We start from the raw sequence: 18,784 nt of genomic DNA, 5'->3' as shown, positions 1-18,784 counted from the left end.
GCAGCCTCCTTTATTGTTAGCGTCCCTTATCTCCCTTCTGATCACTTGCCGATCAGCAGCTTTGTTTCAACACCCACTTCCCTCTTTAAAAAAAGAAGAAGAAGAAGAAAAAGAAAGAAAGAAAAAAAGCATGATCTGCATTTCGCCCCTGGGCAATTCGGCTCCAGTGACCACACATTCGCTCCATAAGACGCACAGACATTTCCCCTTACTTTTTAGGAAGGAAAAAGTGCATCTTATGGAGCGAAAAATACGGCAATCCACTGGTCACAGTGCAAGGAATAAGGAAAAGTACCCTAACAAAGTTGCATAGTTGGCCTGAGACACATAGTTATTCCGAGCCCAGCTGAATATACTATAAATCTACTAAGTTAGAAAATAAACAGTTCAAGCATGTACTCAAAGTGCAAGTCAATCAGGGAGCAGGCAGCTCCCTTATTTTTGAAAAATCTTACCTAGCAGAACATACTGCATGGAGAACACAATACAATATGTATTTGCCCTGGTAGCTTAAGATCCATGCATGACCAGTCCACTCACTGAAGAGAAGTGTGAGATTATGCAATGGAAAGTCTTCCAGAGCATAAGAGAAATCAACCTTACCTAGCCAGCATCTACAAGAGGGATGATACTCAACTTGAAGAGAAGGGTGCTTTTTTCGGAAAGGAAAATACACTGGGTGGGGCTGGAGGGGATGGGAAAGGTAAAGCACCCTGGAAACATCTCTCACTTCTCTCAGTGATGTCGGTCTCTTTCTCTGTCCCTGTCTCTATGTCGCTCATGCTCCCGGCTTCTTTCCTGGAAATAGTCCTCATGCCGATCTTCATTATGGACGACGTCTCGGTGCCTCCTACTGCTCTCACGAGACCGACTGGGTGATCTATCCCGAGACCGGTGCCGTTTTCTGGAAAACAAAGAGGTATCTAGTTACTGGCAAGCTGTAACAAGACCCTTTCCCCTACCAAAAGCACTTATTCCTACCTAGCTGTACAAAGCCCAGGAAGGGGACCAGAGCACAACTGAGACTCGCCCATCAGCAACATGAGTGACAGTAGCTGGATGACTTGGCAATAACTGTGCCTGAAGCTCACCTGGAGGAGCTGCTGCTGGTGCCCATGCTGTAAGACTTGGCTTCAATGCCATGAAGACAATCCTTGAGTGAAGAGATAAGGACTCTACACCGCTCATCATTTGCGACACGTGACTGTTTAATCACAGCGATGGCTGTGAGCAGGGTCTCAATGGCATCGCTGTAGTCCCCTGCAATATAACAGAGCAAAGGCGGCATGGTAAGAATGAGACCAGGAGCGGGAAATGGCAAGAGGTAGCAAAAACCAGCTCTGGTTACCTGCACTGGCACCAGACACAGCTTTGGAAATGGCACTGCTGGAAATTGCTCGATTCCTGTTCATGATATCTTCAAATTCAGCTTCACTGACAGGAGGTGGCAATGGGCCCAGTTCCCGGCTGTAGTACACAAACACACACCCATCACGCACAGAGGATAAACAGCTTCAAGCAGAACTATGACACAGTTCCTTATTCATAGACATGGCAATTCAAGGCCTTTCAAAACAGCAATGTGTGGTTGACCAGGTACTGCCCCCCTCCCCAAAGCAGACATAGTAGCATCCTTTATGAACCAAGTTGTCAGCTGTCGTGCCCTAGAGCTATGCAAGGCATTTTCTACCACCAACGAGAAGGTGGTTTCATGTCTAGTCGAACCATCACTCTTTGCATAAAAACAAAATAACTAAGCCCCTGGAGAATTAGGTCTGCAGCCTTGCTAAACAAGAGGCTTAGCTACTGTTCTTTGCACTGCTTAGTTTTGATTTTTTTCTTCTCAGATTCCTGGGAATGGGCTTGCTCTCACCTGCTGTGGTTGTATGCTGCCGAGGTCTTGTTATAGGTGTCTGGCGGGGGCCCCATTGCTGCATTGGGTGGGGGGAAGAAGGCTGGGTTGAGGTGCAGCGCAGGTGGCACGGCCCCAGGAGGTGGCACAGTGAGGTGTGGAGGAAGTCGAGGGGGAGGGGGCATGAGGTGTTGGTAGTGGATTCCTGGAGGGGGAGGGGGAACCCCAAAGCTTGAGGAAAGAGGAGGGGGTGGTATGGGTGGAGGTGGCAGCCCCATGAGAGGAAGCGCAGAAGGAGGGCGGTTGAAGAAAGGCAACACAGGAGGCTTCTCAATGCGTGGCGGCGGCACAGCATTCTCTGTCGGAGTGGCTCGGCCATCTACCGAGTCGGAGGAATCCCTTGAGTGAGCCCTCGGAGGCACCCCTGTCAGACATCACAGAAGAGGAAAAGCGCTCAACACTGTAGCAGTTGGGTAGGTCAGTTTTCTGACAAAATAACCCTCTCCCCGCTTTCCAGTAAGTACACCCATGTCAACCATCATGCCTCTGAATTGCAATAACACCTTGCCCAAATATCAGAACTCTTATCTCAGACAGGTGAGAAAAAGTGGGTTTCGCTGGTATGTGCACACAGGTTTTTGGGTTGATTTGGGCAAATGTTGAGGTATCTAGAGAGATACCTTCCTGCTCTGGAACTGGGCATTCCCAGTCTTGGCCAAGAGACCTGTAAGAGCTCTCTTAAGTGTTGTGTGCTGAGTTGACAGAGATAGTTGTATCATGCACTGATTACAAGTCAGATGGACAGGCAGCATAACATGCTAAATAAATACTTAACTTGAATTACAATTTACAATAGCAGTGTGTCCAAACTGAACTGAGAACATTTTATTTATGGTCTTAGAATGTCTTGAGTGTATTTTACACTGTTCACTTTCAGTGAAATAAATTTTGCCTGAGCATTCAAGTAATACTTATCATTCATATAGTGCTTATAGTGTGTTCAAAATGCTTTATGTATTAGCACAGTAAACTTGCTAATAATCCTACTTGACAGATCTTTATCGCAAAGATTCTAGATAGGTGTTTAGGCTGAAAAAGTGTGGCTTACCTAATATTACCTTGTAACTGAGCTTATAGCCAAGGGGAAATCTGAACTGGTGTCTATGTTGTTTACATCTCAGCCATAGTCAGTATGTTATATTATATATAAAGATATATTAAAATATTTGTTTTTAATGTAACTGATTAGAACATCACATACTATCAGAGACAAATGTATTGAACTTTCTCATTTAAGGAAAAGCAAAATCAGGAAGCTTCAAGAGAAAAGAACGAAAATGTGACAGACAGCATAAAAATTAATCAAACCATGCTGAATATAAGGGGAATATTAGACTAACCCACTCTTCGGTACAGTGACAACTAAAATAGATGGTCCAATGCTGAATGAGCAGAGTTCAATGTGTTAATGGAAGCCCACTGTGCAAACGTAACACCACAAATGGGTTATCATTTGATGACTAGGAACTTGGAAGTTGACTTAATCCAAGTCAGAACATTTACAATTCTGCTTCTGTGATCGACACATCTTGTTCAGTATACTCTACACTGACTGGCAGTAGCTCTCTGGGACTTCAGAGAAGACTCTTTCCAATCCTACATGGTGATGCCAGGGATTAAATATGGAAACTTCTGCAGACAAAGCAATTGTTCCACCATCTGAAAACTGCAGGCAACAGCCACAAAACTGTACATGAATGGCCTTCTCACTGAGCTAATTCTCTTGACTAATTATGTAAAATGTGTCTGAAATTCTAGCTAACACTATACAAGCACTGGATTATGCAAGAATGGTCTTCTTCAGTAAAATCACTAATTGGCTATAGTGTTATCCCTACTCCTTTCCTATTATAAGTATTCTAATGAGTGGAAACCTGAACATTCTAACACTATACAATTATACAGAATCCTCAAGACCCATAATTTTGGGAGATATGCTTAACTCCCACTCCTCCCCCTGTCCCATGAAATAATGACCTCAGGAACCTACTGCTTAGTGAATACACTCAGCAGAACATTTGGTTATTTTAGTAGAATTCTTCAATAAAGTGAAATATTAAAACCTAATATGCCAATATCAACTACCTTGCAATATATGCGTATACGTTGCTTTATATAAAGGCAAATATCAACAGGCTTATATACATATTGCTACTTTTAAGTCACTGAACTACTTCCTGAACACCTACTGCAAACTGAGTGTTTTCCACTACATCCAGAAAATAATCAACATTTCCATTCTCATAGAATACAAAATGTAGATGTAGAGAAGTCTCTGAACCTTAATCTGTAATACAAACTGCATCTCCTTCTACATAAAATAAGCAACTGAAATAAGCAACTATCTGTGGAATGGAAGAAAACTTATGGTCCTTGTGAGAGCAATATAGTTTTAGATACATCAGCAGATCCGGACTAATGAATTAAACTAGATTCAGTTGTCATGAATACTTCTGGCTACAATTAAGAAATCGACATTCTTAATAAATGCAACGTTAGAAAAACAAGGGGACAATACCCAAGTACTGGAAGGCAATCAATACTATCCACCATTGCTCCACCAGGCCGGTTGCTTGGCCTCAAAGTCAGAAAGCTTCCTAAATCTGGAAACATAACTCCTTTATTCTTCCCAATGAAGAGTTATTGACCCCAGAGAAATAATCAAGCCATGCTGACCAAAGTACTGTACTTAGAGTCAACTTTATTTGACACAAACCAAGATGGCAATAATATGGAAGGGCATTACAGGAAGTATTTACAAAGATTTACAATGTCTGCGTAAAGCAAAAATATATTATTTCAAAAACTCCAGGTTAAAAAAAGCTGTGTCATCTTAATTTGGAATTTTAATGTACAATAAGCTCAACTATAGTATGTTATGAGATTTGATACATTATTTTTTAAAAAATTAAGACCTTTATTCAAGATAGAGAATCTAAAGCATAATTGAAAGAAATCAATAATCAAAAGAACTAAAAAAAAAAAACAACTAAAAAAAAACATGGAGAGAATGTTGAGAAGATGGATTTTGAAACATATTGCGATCTTGTCCCAATGTGGCAAAATTAATTAATTGCAAATATAGCTGAGAAACATTTCAAAAGAAAAAAACCATGATCATACAATTGCAATGACACACAATAATTAGGGACACAGAAATCTGTTATACCATCACCACATGAGACTTGGTGACAGCAAGTCTGGGATAATCTAATAACATTCATATTTCAAACTCAGCACGTGTCTGAATTGCATTAAAAATTCACTTCATGGTCACCGAACGGAAGCCACTTTTAGGTTTCCTTTGTGATAAATAGGAGAGTGCAATAAAGAGAACTTCAAACGTTTAACTTGTGCATGTGTTTTTCTTTATCGTACTGGCTTGTCTGCTTTACAGTTCGCCACTTTGGGGGCTAGAGAGAGGCAGAGTGTAAATAAAATTACTAAAAACAACAAATTTGTATTTCTCAGGCCCTTTGGGCGAGGAATCACAAAGTGGTGGAAGTCATTTACGAAGGCCTTGTCAAAAATGGTGACGTGCCATGGTTACTGTCAGGCGTTGCCATTCACCAGCGCGACCTCCTAGTGAAGATAAGATAAGCCCCTTTAAGCAGTTTTTCACAGGGAAAAGCTTGATGAGGGCTAAAAGCAGCTCTGCTTCATCTTATGATTCAGCAACACTGACTGACCTTCCTACCACAGAGAACTGGACCACAGCACCATGACACCCCGTGGAGATAAGGGACATAGGAACAGCATGACTTTCTGCACTGAAATTCAGTCAATTTCTAGGGCAGAACATGGAGACCATTAAAACGCAGCTGTGCTAAAGCTGACAAGGCTGCAACTCTATATTCAGTTGAGACTATGACAGGATCATACTGTCATAGTGGATCCTAACTGTCCAGATTAATTCTGCAAACAACAGAGGAAACTGTCCTCTTCTCCACTTACTAAGTCAGATAGTACATTCAACAGCATACCTTTCACAGAAATTGACAAACAGGGCCATCTATTATGGTCCTCCTTTGCCACCCTGGGCTCCTTTGGGAGAAAGGGTGGGATATGTGTTTTATAAATAAGAGTAAATGAATTATATGACCAAGAGGTAAGGCCCCAGCTGGAGCATTGCATCCAAAACAGGGCACCTTACCTCTTCAGGGCTGCACAAATTCTGGAGAAGGTTCAGAGAGGAGCTGGGGGTGGTCCTAGCTATAACAGCTTCAAGAGCTTAAGCCCATTCAGTTTCAAGGGTGCCTCAAATCATGCAACATAGAAGGGGATAATAAAATCTACTTAGGCGTCACTCAGCAGCAACAGAAAAAGAAAATATACATGGCCACTCCCTGGATATTCACACACATCCAAATTGTTTCTGGCTTAAAGCTCTGCTCAGGTTTCTCTAAGACCTAACCAATGCCCTGTATTTCTGCCTTGTTCCCTACTTAGCAAACGCAACCCCCATCTAAACTTACTTTTTCGAGCCTGAGCCTCAAACTGTGCAAGGTTCTGCCGGGTAGCCAACTTCACTTCCACTTTATCTCCATTGAGAATCTTCCCTGGTAGCAGCTCCAGAAGTTTGTGGACGGAGTTCTCAGAGGCAACCACCACTTCTGCATACCTGGTCACAGAGGAAAAAGAACTGAAGACTGTCAGCAACTTCTAGTAAGGAAAACCATCTAATCCAAGACAAGAAATCTTCCCCCACCCAAGGTCTACAAAATGTCACTGCTATATAGCATTGGTGGGTGGGATGGGAGGAAAAATTAGACAGGGCCACACCACTCCCTCTCTCACCCCCCCCCCCATCCTCATCTGCTCACACATATGAGCTCACACCATTCATTACATTTATCTCTCTCGCATACACACAGATGCATTGAGGGAAAACCTCCCATTTGTTCCTATGTGAGTGCCCCCCTCCGGCAAGGGTTTCATCCCTTTATCTCCCACTGCAGTACTTATCCAGATGAAGTTCCTGTGCCTCCAATCTGCTGCACTTCTGTGATAGCTTGGGAGACAGAGAGCTCGTTCTACCAGGGTTTGAAATTAGCGGGCACCAGTCACATTTTGCAATTGGCCTTTTGCAACTTGATGGAGGTGTGCAGGCGCCACTTTTGGTGCCTAGCATCTCCATCTGTCTTTGTTTTTTGCTGCTGCCCCGCTGCCAGGTGGCCCAGGTGTTTGGCAGGGTAGAGAGGTAGCAAAAGACTTGTCTTTTGCTGCCACACTACACTGCAGACGTCCTGAGTCACCCAGCAGCAATTTTAATTTTTATTGGTGGGGCTGCCTGGTCTGGTGGGGGGGGGGGGAGCAATAAAAATGGCCCACTACACATTTTGGTTTGGCACTCACATGGCTCCTAGTATTCCTATCCCAGTTTCTAACACTGCCCTCCACAGCCAGCCCAGGAGCCAAGGACAAGAGGCTGTGGAGGCTGGATGGGAATCCTCTGATGGCCAGATGTGGCCCACAGGCCCACGGTTCTCTCATTCCTGATTTGACTGATTTCTCAGACCAACCCCGCTGTCCACAAGCACAGTGTCATTAACAGTGCAGAATTTTCAGCTCCATGCCCTCCAAATTAAAGCTGTTATTAAGAGCAGCAGCAAATAGCACATTGACAAGGGATCACTCTGCAGAATTGGACAGAGCCCACCACCTTCCTGAATCACATATAACAAGTAGTCACTTAGTTTGAAGGCAGTGGCATCCAAACCGGACAGTAAAAGGGACTTCTAAGGCCACCTTAAAAAACAGCAAGAAAACCAGACTTATGTGCACACCATTATCAACCACACTGGTCCCTAGATCATTCCTCCCACAATAACAGCCCCGCATGATGGGTCCTTTTATGAAGCAGTCTTGGAGTGCTCACCCTTTGGACTGGCCATTGGCTCTGTTCTCAGCAAACTTGAGTTCCACCACATCATAAACACCCACAGAACGGATTATTCGGGTCAGCTGCTGGTCAGTTGTCCACTATGTATGAAGAAGCAGAAAATTACATTATAATGTGAAACCTTTTAGAGAACCCACATCATCTTATATTAGTAAGAGAACTTGTCCTTCTCAATCTCCTATATTGTTCCTGGTATAGTCTAATGAAGCAACACTTGATTAAACCCCTCCCACTACAGTCACTTTTGGAGCTGCAGATGTGTGAGCGCGTACATATGTGAACATGTATCTTCCCAGAAGATGAAAGTTCTAGACAGACCTAAGCAATTGAAGGAGCAGCAGCAGCAAACCCTTTCCCAACACATCCCACAGGTATTCAAAAGAACTGTGTGTACTTAGGGCAGTGATCAGTCTACACACCCTAAATCATGACACAGCAGGCCCAATATGACTTACTCAGGTCCTAAGAGATTCATTCATAGGAGAAAACTCTCATGTCTGTATGCCAGCTACAGAAAATTTTGTGAAAATGTCTGTATCATGGCGTTTTAAGGGCCTCAATTCTACTATTATCATATTTTCTGACGTATCTTAAATGTGTTAAATCCTCTTCTCTTAAAAGTTACCCTGCTAATGCAAGAGCACCATATTCTCCAACTCTGAGATGTGCTGCTTTTTAGCATAGTACGGAATACTTGCTGGAGAAAATTCATCCACAGTTGCTGCAGCTTATTTATTTGAAGCCACTGTTGAGTCTTTGAGAAAAGCAGGGTAAAAATGTCCTAAATAGAGCAATGTGTCATAACGAACAATGCTTCTAGTTATTTATCCAATGTGTTGTGAGGACTGAGGCTGGCAAGCAGCATAAAACCTACCCACTCACATGGGGCACTATACTCTATTAACATTAAAGAACAGTAGTAAGATTAAAGTGCAGATGCAGCCTTTCCACACAAATGTTTTGTTTTTGTTAGGCCCTTTACTTTCTGCTCCGATTATGGAACGCACTCACCCAAGAGAAGCTGCCTACATAAACAGCAGCCCTCTTATTACGCAGCCCACTGTAGGTATACAGGATAGCAGGTGATTTGCTGTTTGGCTTAGGAGACTGCTCTTGCCGGTTTTCGGGTGGTGGCTCGGAGCTGCTAGGGCAACTTTCAGAAGGTTGTGAGCTGGCAGCTAGCACGTCGTCATATAGATCCATCTGGTCAGCATTACTAAACTCAGAGTCCTAGAAGACACAAGATATCACTGAGCACACGCAGAGGCAAAGCAGGGCCAATTCTCCACATTAGTTCTTTTCGTAACAGAATAGTAGCACACCTATATCAAATAATAAATTCCACAATTTAAGTAATAACATAAAACCTGCTTCTCAAAAAGAAGCATGCTCTTTTTGCTAGTGGCAAGGAAGAGCAAAGAGTATAGCAGGACTAGCTATTTCATGTAGCCCCAAGCACCCCATCATTTTCTCTGAGATGAGGAGAATGCATGTTTCACTGCCATCTATTACTGCACAAGACGTTTTGCCTCTCCATTCTTTGTGGAAGACTGGGTAATCGAACCACATTTTTACACCCCCCTCCCCCAATCTACACTATGTGCAGACCCACCTCATTTTCCTCACTGCTCCAATGAGGGGTATTTCCTTGTTGCATATATGCACTGAAGGAGACTATCACATATAGCATAACCACCAACCTCTATAAGAGGCCACTCAACTTGGCAGAAAGGCCTCTTGGTTTCTTTCCCTATTTTGGATTATTTGAGCAGTATCATGTTGTAGGCTGTTCATGAAAGGTGATCAGGTTGTGTCAAGATTTATACTGAACCCCACTAGAAATCAGCCTCTACATTTTTCTTCAGAGGAGTTACTGGTAGGTATCAGGCGGTATTATTTCATCCTCACAACACTTAAAGAGTCACTATCAGAAGCAAACAATTATATTGGAACTCTAATGATATTTCACTGGTCTTCTGAAAATGTAGTTATAGTCTACTGTGATTCACACAGCAATCCTTTGCTAGCTAAAAAAATGCACCGTAAAAGAATTCTAATACATGAATATGCACATTATGCACACATATGTATAATTTCTGTCAGCCTAAAGTTATCTAGAAGCTGGATGGATATATATATATATATTCCAGTATTACGTAGAGTGGTATATAAAATTCCCACGCAACATAATCTGGCCCAATTTGTATACACAGCAGCAGCTAGAACATAAAGCTTGTACTGCCTTTTAAAAACAGGGTGATTTTTCAGATTTTTTCTTTTTTTCCTTTATGCCAGTTTTAATATGTGTGTCTGTTTATATACTCAAAGTCGCTTTGTGTTCCTCTGGTAAAAAAGCAACTAATAGATTGAATAAATAAAACAAATACACATTACTATTACTGTAATTCACAGATTATTGTAAGGTATGGCTTCCCACCTAAAGGATTCTTCAATGTTTTTAACTAGCAAGACTGCAAAAACTCATGCAGGATATAAACAATCAAATTTCGCCTGTGTTATAAAGAACATCAGAATTCTGGCATGTACTGGATCATGGCCACTGTCTAATTTCAGATGGATGTGCTTAACTCCACTGAAATCAGTCAAATTTTTAATCACAGTTAGCTTGTTACATAGTTTTCAATGGGCTTTAGCCTGAGTATGCTAAATTGGATTAAAGTAAATATATTGGGATGAAGGTCACAACCATTTGTTGGTTTCATAAAACTAGTGATATGCTTGTTACTTTCCAATTATCTAGAATAAGAGAAACTTGGGTCTTTCAGACCATTTTAAACATAACAGCAGCTCCTGCTTCAGGCAATCTTTATAAAGTTAAATACTGGGAAGTCTTCAAGTAAAAAGTGGTACATGCTACAAAAAATTACTGCTTACAAAATGTTATCAATTAAGAACAGCAGTGATATTAAAGGGTGATAGGAAAATCAAGTCACTTCAACATTTTCAAGCTATCAGCACTTAATTCTATTTTTAGGATACCTCTTAAATCTGCATAGCAGAAGATTGGAAACTTACTTATTGTTAGCTTCCTGACATAAGGAAAAATATATTTAGATTTCCTCAGTAAAGACCACAGTACAGTTTGTGATACTCACTTTCAACTAAACTAAGACAGTAGGGGCACAAGACCACTCTAGCCTTGTAGCAAATACTGACTGCCATTGCAAAGCAATGTAAAGCCCACACCATCAGAAGAATGTCCCCAATAGCCTCCAGGAACCTAAGACAGAATCACATAAGCTACAGGGGAGGAGAAAACAGTGCATATCCAGCAACACCACCCACACATATACTACAAAGTAGTTTCCTGATGACTCATCAGAAACAAGGGTAGTGGCTGTTGATGATGCTATTGAAACCTTCCAAAGATCATGTTAAATGTGTTTGCAAGCATTCATGTGAGAAAGACCTGCACATTCATGGTTATCTGGTCATGTCTCACACAGGTAACATCTTTTATTTTATTTGCTGTATTTCTGGGCAGTTTTTGAACCATGCAATAGGCCTGACACAAGAGTTCTTCCCTACACACAATACAGTATAGTCTCAATAAAGAATACAGACCTATTTATTTTCAGCAACTTCCCTGCAACACCTAGAGATTCTCTTTCCACTGGCCATGGTTCCCAAGGAGACAGTGCTACACTTTGTGTCTCTTCAGACTCAAACTGCATTCTTTTTAGACTACAATGCTGATATCCCCCTTTTCAAGGCAAGAGGGAATTCCAGAGTTTATTCATTTCTAATTCCACAAATAGAGAATTGATGATTTACACAGTTTCTCCCTGCATCCTAGATGGCTCTCACTTTTTTCCTTTTTTGCCAATCAATATTTATTGGAACTTGAAAAAGTGAATCAAGACCATTAGATGCAATTGGTAAACCAAAGACACGACAGCATACAATTTCTTTTTTAGCAGCATAGGAAGACGTTTGGGGTTAATTTTTGTTTTACCTCTACCCTAGTACTTCCAAGTGAATCAGTAACTGTTAAAACAGTTTTCAGAGTGAGTTTTAAAACATTTGGAGTAAGAAAAAGCTCCGTATAGAAAATATCCAGCTGGAATTTCACTGGCTTCATACTTTGCTTTTCATTACTTTGGACCCTTTTCAAATTTGAAATATGACTCTCTTATTTCTTTTTACAATCAGAGTAAAGCTCAATTCCATGGAAAGTCTGACCCTTTTCTTCAAAATTTAAATTCACGAGGCTTCATCAAGAGTTTCCCTTCATTTGTAGAAGGGATGGCTCCTGCTGGAGGGAGGCCATGATGGCCATTTTTGCAGATTTCCTCCTGCTGCCACCTTCCATGCTGTTCCAAAGGGTCTTCCTTAACACCCTCCCCTAAGAGCAGTTTTTCAGGGGGCAGGAAGCATCAGTGGAGATTGCTTTTCCTTTCCTCCAATGGGAGCACAGATTGAGCGAAGTTCTGCCTGCAGGAACTCTGGACCCAAGCCATAGTATGTGCTTCTTTACTTCTGCATGGCACAGAGGCTTTGAATTCTCTACAATGTGTGTTTTTCATGAAGCTGCATCTGAAACACATTCTTGTTTGCACTCTGAATCTGCAGAGGAAACAAATAGTTTGCTGAAACTTTGCTCAAATCTTTAGCCTACTTCCATACATTGAGATTTCCATTTCCAAAACTTGATCCTAGAACACAGTGCTATATTCTTGGCTCAACTATTAATTTATTGTAAAAACTTATATCCTGCCTTTAAGGGGAAAAATGGAATCAGGGTGGTTTCCAAAACAAAGTTTCATACAATATCTAAAAACATAAAAGAGCAGCAATTCTAAAAAATAGTGGTAATGAGCAATTGTTAACATGCCAGGTCGAAGAATTTAAGTAATTCCTGAAAATCACATAAAGGCACAACATTAAACAAATTAAACTGAGAGTAGGGAAAAGACAGTCAAAAGTCTTCTTAAACAGTCATGTTTCTGCCTGCTACTTAAAAACAGTGTGAAGGCCTGACTGATCTCATTGGGTAAGGTATTTAATAAGGTGTGTGCCACTACTGAAAAGGCTCTAAATTGACAAAGGCCTCCAGATGAATCCCTACATACAGTAAGCTCACAGGCTCTTGGTCCAATTGTTCTTGTTATTTAGTCATGTCTTCTCTAGTTCTTCAGTGGATTCTCTTATGGACAAGAAAGCTTACAGGCAACTTTTGCATCTCTGGGTCCAAAGGTGTATTCCCACATCCATGTAATACTACTGCACTAGTGAAGTTGTGGTGTGCAAATCCTAATGCTGCTAAGATGGAAGAAAAGGAAACTAATGGGAAAAAAAAAAATGTTGCTCATTAGCATTCTATCCAAGGACCATGAGTGTACGTTGATAACCATCATACTTCCTCATAGGAAACAGTACACACTCTCCACCGCTAGACAAGCGTGAATAACCCTCCTGCCAAAACACACAGGGACAGAACTCTGAAATGAAAGGGTTAGCATATAAAGACAACCCATTGAAAAGCTATGGGAACCAAGTTACTCTTAAACGAGGGGAAATAACATGGGCAGCAGCATCCATTACATCAGAACCCACTCCAGAGAGGATCTGGGACTGGGCCATAGCTGAAAGGTAGAGCATCAGCACTGCATGCAGAATATCAAAACATCAATCCCTGGCATACCAGATAGGGCTGGGAGATACCCTCGTCTGAAAATTCAGAGAGCCACTGCTAGTCACTGTAGACAATAATGAGCTACAGAGACAAATGGTCTGATTTAGTATAAGGCAGCTTCCCATGTTCCTTAAGCAGAGGTTCAGGTACAGCCCCAACTGAAAAAAAGAGCATAGCTAATCATCATACTCTTGAACAAGCACATGGAATGACAAGGTGCCACACACCAAACACGTTACAAGACTCAGTACATAAACTATTCTGGAATAAATGTATTAAAAAATATGAGTTCTATGCACACAACCTGATCAGATTGGTAAGGCAAATGAACTGGGAATTCAGCATCTAATGTGAAGACAGTTCCCTGCTATCCAGTGGAAAAAACACTTGATAACCCACATGTTTTGCACCATGGAAAGCAGCCCTACTCCTACACAAATGGAACATTTACACCTGCACATAGCTCACATCTGTCAAAACCATTGTGGTGGTGCAACTTTGCACTTGTGTAGCAGCCAGTGATGTCACAACTATGGCTATGGGTGAGATTCAAGTAAGAAAAAGAAAGGAAGAAAGGGCAGGTGTCCAATGTTTACTATGTTTTCAGGCTCTCCAGAAGCAGCCTGTCTCATTGCTCAGTACACAAACAGCTAAGAAGTTCAACTCCTGTACTTACAAAAGGAGGTGCACACTAGTAAGCAGGTTCCCATGAAAGGTAAGAAGTGTGGGGAATAAGCCATACATAGTAGCAAATACTGTATTTTTTGCTCTATAAGACTCACTTTTTCCCTCCTAAAAAGTAAGGGGAAATGTGTGTGTGTCTTATGGAGCGAATGCAGGCTGCACAGCTATCCCAGAAGCCAGAAGAGCGAGAGGGATCGCTGCTTTCGCTACGCAGTGATCCCTCTTGTTGTTCTGGCTTCTGAGATTCAGAATATGTTTTTTCTTGTTTTCCTCCTCCAAAAACTAGGTGCGTCTTATGGTCTGGTGCGTCTTATAGAGCGAAAAATACGGTAACCCACCACAAAACACCACCATCCAAGTTGAAGTTGCTATCCACAGCCAGAGTACGCCCCCTCCACCTGCCCCCAGGGAAGCTCCATCCATGTATACAGTGAAGAAATGGGGAGTACATTTTCACTATTCTTCTTATCCTGCAACAGATCAAGTGTGGCTGACGACATCTTTGGCAATACATGATGAAGAAGCAACTATAGGCCTATAAATACTGTTCTTTCTTTCTCACCATGTACACTGATGAGGTCACATTCAAATCATACATTTAAAGCACTCTTGGGGTGCTGAAAATTGTTAGGAGACTCCTATTCCCCTCCAATAACTTCAATTCCTAGAGTGTCCTATGAAGAGGGGGTGATTGTTAAACCACTGTGGGAACTATGGTAGCTCTGTGAGGGGAATGGGGATTTCCTGACAATTCTCAGCATGCTTAACAAACGACAGCTCCCAGAATTCTTTGGGAGAAGCCATGACAGTTTAAAGTGGTATCATAGTACTTTAAAAGTATGCTGTGAATGTGACCTAAATCTATCCACTGGGGAACAAGCCAATATGGGTGAAGACTGGGTAAGCACACATTAAAGAGGAGTGGCTGACAGTATACAGAATGAAGTGTATGGTAGGCAGAAATTCTACAAGAAATAGACATAGCACACACAACGAAGGTGCACAAAAGTCACATAAAGTTTTTGAATTATGTAACAAATACCTGAATAAGAGTATTTGGTCCTCAATTTTTTTTTTATGTTTCTCCTCTTGCCACAACTAGGAATTTCAAATAAATATATAAAACATATTTGTCTGAAAGCTATAATGGTGTCATCTACACCAGTGATCTGTTGTAATTAAAACTTTTTCAGGGTAGAACACCATCACCAGGACAGATTACCAAGTTTACAAGAACAATCCTTTACTCTAGAAAACTTTTGTAGAAATATGAAAACCTCTGATAAAATTAATTCATTACATACTCGTGTTATACTTCTTTTACTCTTGATAGGGAACAGAATATTTAAAAATGCGGTACTATTGGCAGAATACAATAAATTTTCCCTGATCAAGTGGAACATTTAACATACACCCCATGCCTTCCAGAGACAAGCATCCATCCATCCAATGCTCCCAGAGATGAAATGTGGTCATTACCTAGATCCATGCAGTCAGAAAAAACAATTAGTGCAGCAGCAGAAACCCTGTTTCACCAGCATTCATATATTCAAAATTACTGAAAACAGCTAAGTGCCTTTGCACTAGTTGTGAATGCAAGATGGCATGTACATGAATGCACCTGAATGTACACCTGACATTGGAGGGAATTAGCACTGGGCACCCCTAATGTCAACCCAAAAGAGGAAATGTTCCTACACATCCCAAACCAAGATACAGGAAAGCTGACATATAGGTATTAATCCTCTCTTGTACACCAATCAATCTAGTGCTATAACCACATACAGGGATACATAATGAACGTAAACTAGAACCCTTGTGAAATGAAACTTATGCATAGTAGTAAATAAATCAACCAACAGGAAAGAATGGGTGTGACCAGGAGTTAAGGATGGGACAAAATGGAGATGAAATGGTGCTGCTTGGAGGTGGCAAGATCAAACTTGGGACCTTGTCAATATAAACTATATGCTTTATCTTTACCTGGAGTAAGGACTATGAGTATTGCATATGTAGGAAGCCTGTGACCCCCCCCCCCAGATGTGCTTAACGACAATGCCTATCATCCCTGAGCACTAACCATGCGGCCCAGGACAAAAGGTAGCGGGGGCCCCTAAAGCATATGGAGCTATACGTTCCTCAGCCCAGGTTTGTAGGAATATTGGGTACTGGTTTAAGACAAGTCAGACCACTGTCCATATAGCTTAGTATTTGCTAGACTGACTGGCAAAGGTTCTCCAGGGCTTCAGACAGCAGTCAGTCACTATCTGGAGATGGCAGGGACTGCTCTTGGGACCTCCTGCGTGGGTTGTTGTGCACTGCCACTGAACAATGCCACTAAAGGAGTTATTATGAACAAACTGGCTGCTGGTTGCCATGTTTCTGTGGTTACAGTATAATTCTGTTCAGTGTAAGTTTGGTTCCAGTCCTACTGCTTATGGAATTGCACAGCCTTCTTAATGTTCTATTAAAAGTAATACATAAACACACACTTGAAACACATGTGGGTGTTTATTTCTATTTATTTATTTATGTATTTATAATCCACACTTTCATCAAAATATACCAAAGTGGTTAACAGCATATAAAAATAAAAGCAGCAAAAAGCATCAATAAAACATCATTAAAGAGAAAAATTGTACTGCAAAGGCCTGTACTGTTTAGGGTTTTGTGAATTAATGTAAGTACCTTGAACCTAGGCAGGTAACAAACAGGCAACCACAACAGCTCCCTCCGCAGCAGAGTAGTATGTTGCTCCTTTGAGCAGTCTGGCCACTGCATTCTGCACAAATTGAAGCTTTCGGACTAGATAAAGGGTAGCCTCACAAAGTGTGCTACAGTAATCAAGCCTTGAGGATTGAAATCAATAGGGAACAATATACACCACAAACCAGATTTGATTTCTAGTGCAATGCACTCTCACACAAAGTTAATACATCAGACAGAAAAGGTTATCCTGTCTTCCCACTTCTTTCTCCCATTAAACACAGTCATTTCAATAACTAAGATGACCCAATTTATAATTGTAACAAAAAATATTAGGTATAAGCAGGCATGAAAAGTAGGAAGTAGAACTGTAAGGTGGACTAAAGTTGCTGTTACCTACACCGCCTACACCCCTAACATCACTTAACTGTTCACTTTTTAGGCTATAAAGAATATGTACTGCAAGCAATGTGTGCACAAAACTGAAGGATCTTTTCCTATGAAGGTGCTAGTATTGCCTGTTATTAACTGCATAATTGCCTGTCAGTTTCCATGTTTAATTTTTTTGTGTCAATGTGGTGCGGCGAATGGGACAGAATACTATAACTTGAAATCACATATGCAGGAGCTACTGTACCAACCATCTTGGTCTGCTCACTGACCCAGGTTACATATTTCTAAAAGATTCAGCATCCTCAACTGTTATGTTAACTTGATTCCAAGAAGGTACCTCTCACTTGAGAGACTACGTAGACTAACATGCTATTACTTTCTATTTCTATCATGCTGTAACTTCCTATTTCTTTTTTTAAAAGGAAGACTTCATACATTCCAAAACACACACGCACAAATAGTGATTCAACATTTCCTCCAACATGCATTCATTTGGTTCATGATGTTTTCTTTCCTGTAGAGTAAAACAATTCACACCAATTGGCAAATGTGAGGAGTTTATTAGGAAATCTCCAGTTATAACGCTGATTTAACACTATTCACTTCTCACTCAACGAACTTTTCACACAACGGAATTTGCGTCTACAGAGATTTTCGTATTTCTACCGTGCAAGGAAAGGATGCTCCAGCAGCCTAACAACGCACCTGAGGACAAACCTCTCTTTTGAGACCTCAGCACGGGCCGAAGTTTCGGGGCTCGTGGAGAGTTCGCCTCTTCTTCTAGCGCTCACCTGCCGCCCTTCCACATCCCGCCGAGACGGTGGCGCAGCCCTTACGCCCACCCAGCGGGGTCCGCAGCCGCGCTCACCTGGTTAAACTCTTCGTCGGCGTAGATGTCGATGAGGTCCACTCCTTCCGACATATTTCTCCAGGGGAGCCGCCGAGAGAACCGGGGGTGGGGGGAGAAGAAAGAGCCGCACTGCGGGGGTCACAGAGCAAAGAGAAGGGGGAAGGAGACGCAGGTTAGTGAGATCGCCGCCTCACGCGGCCGCCGCCGGCAGAGCCCAGGCCCCTTCCCGCGCAGCCGGGGATCCCGCAGAGGCGGCCCGCCCCCCTCGCCGCCTCAGCGCCACTCGGACGACGGGACCTTCCACCGGCAGCGGAGAACCCGAGAGCCGGGCCGCCGCCGCCGCCTCCCTCCCCGCCTCCCCGGGCCGCCATAGCTGCGCGCGCCTGGACGCTCGCGCCCGCCATCGCCTCCTTTTTCCCGCGCTGCGACGGAGACACGCCGCCGCCGCTGCCCACTTCCCCCGCGCTCACCCCGGCCACGAAGCTCTGCCGCCTCCCCGGCGCCGCTCGGGGCCCGTTATACCGCTCAAGGCCTAGCAATCCCAGGCAGGCCCAAAACGCGCGCGCGAACACCCCCCCCCCCTCGTCCTCGGCCGCCTCCTCCTCCTCCTCCCCTCCTCTCACCGCTACAGCCAGCGCCTCCTCCCGTTGCCCCGCCCCTTCCTCCCTGCTGAGCCCCGCC

The 18,784-nt window shown here is 42.5% G+C and overlaps 2 protein-coding genes across 5 annotated transcripts in view; one reads left to right on the top strand and one right to left on the bottom strand.

Moving 5' to 3' along the window:
• Positions 1-5,262, top strand: part of TMEM216 (transmembrane protein 216) — a 22,916-nt gene extending 17,654 nt beyond the window's left edge. The window contains exon 5 of the transcript XR_013990953.1: positions 3,150-5,262. The gene's annotated coding sequence lies outside the window, so the exon portion shown is untranslated. The remainder of the gene's footprint in view (positions 1-3,149) is intronic.
• Positions 1-18,784, bottom strand: part of CPSF7 (cleavage and polyadenylation specific factor 7) — a 22,197-nt gene extending 3,413 nt beyond the window's left edge. The window contains exons 1-9 of one of the 4 annotated variants that reach the window (XM_081022164.1): positions 18,727-18,784; positions 18,122-18,232; positions 8,826-9,044; positions 7,791-7,894; positions 6,388-6,533; positions 1,874-2,276; positions 1,349-1,467; positions 1,092-1,260; positions 731-904 (exon numbers count right to left, since the gene is read on the bottom strand). In XM_081022164.1, coding sequence (XP_080878290.1) covers positions 736-904; positions 1,092-1,260; positions 1,349-1,467; positions 1,874-2,276; positions 6,388-6,533; positions 7,791-7,894; positions 8,826-9,044; positions 18,122-18,175 — 1,383 coding nt within the window. In that variant the 5' untranslated portion in view covers positions 18,176-18,232; positions 18,727-18,784 and the 3' untranslated portion in view covers positions 731-735. The other 3 variants (XM_081022163.1, XM_081022166.1, XM_081022165.1) reach the window with 3 other exon arrangements.

The sequence above is a fragment of the Podarcis pityusensis genome, assembly GCF_964106645.2.
Source record: "Podarcis pityusensis genome assembly, chromosome: 1".
Classification (NCBI taxonomy): domain Eukaryota; kingdom Metazoa; phylum Chordata; class Lepidosauria; order Squamata; family Lacertidae; genus Podarcis; species Podarcis pityusensis.
This window is presented reverse-complemented; position numbering and strand designations above follow the sequence as displayed.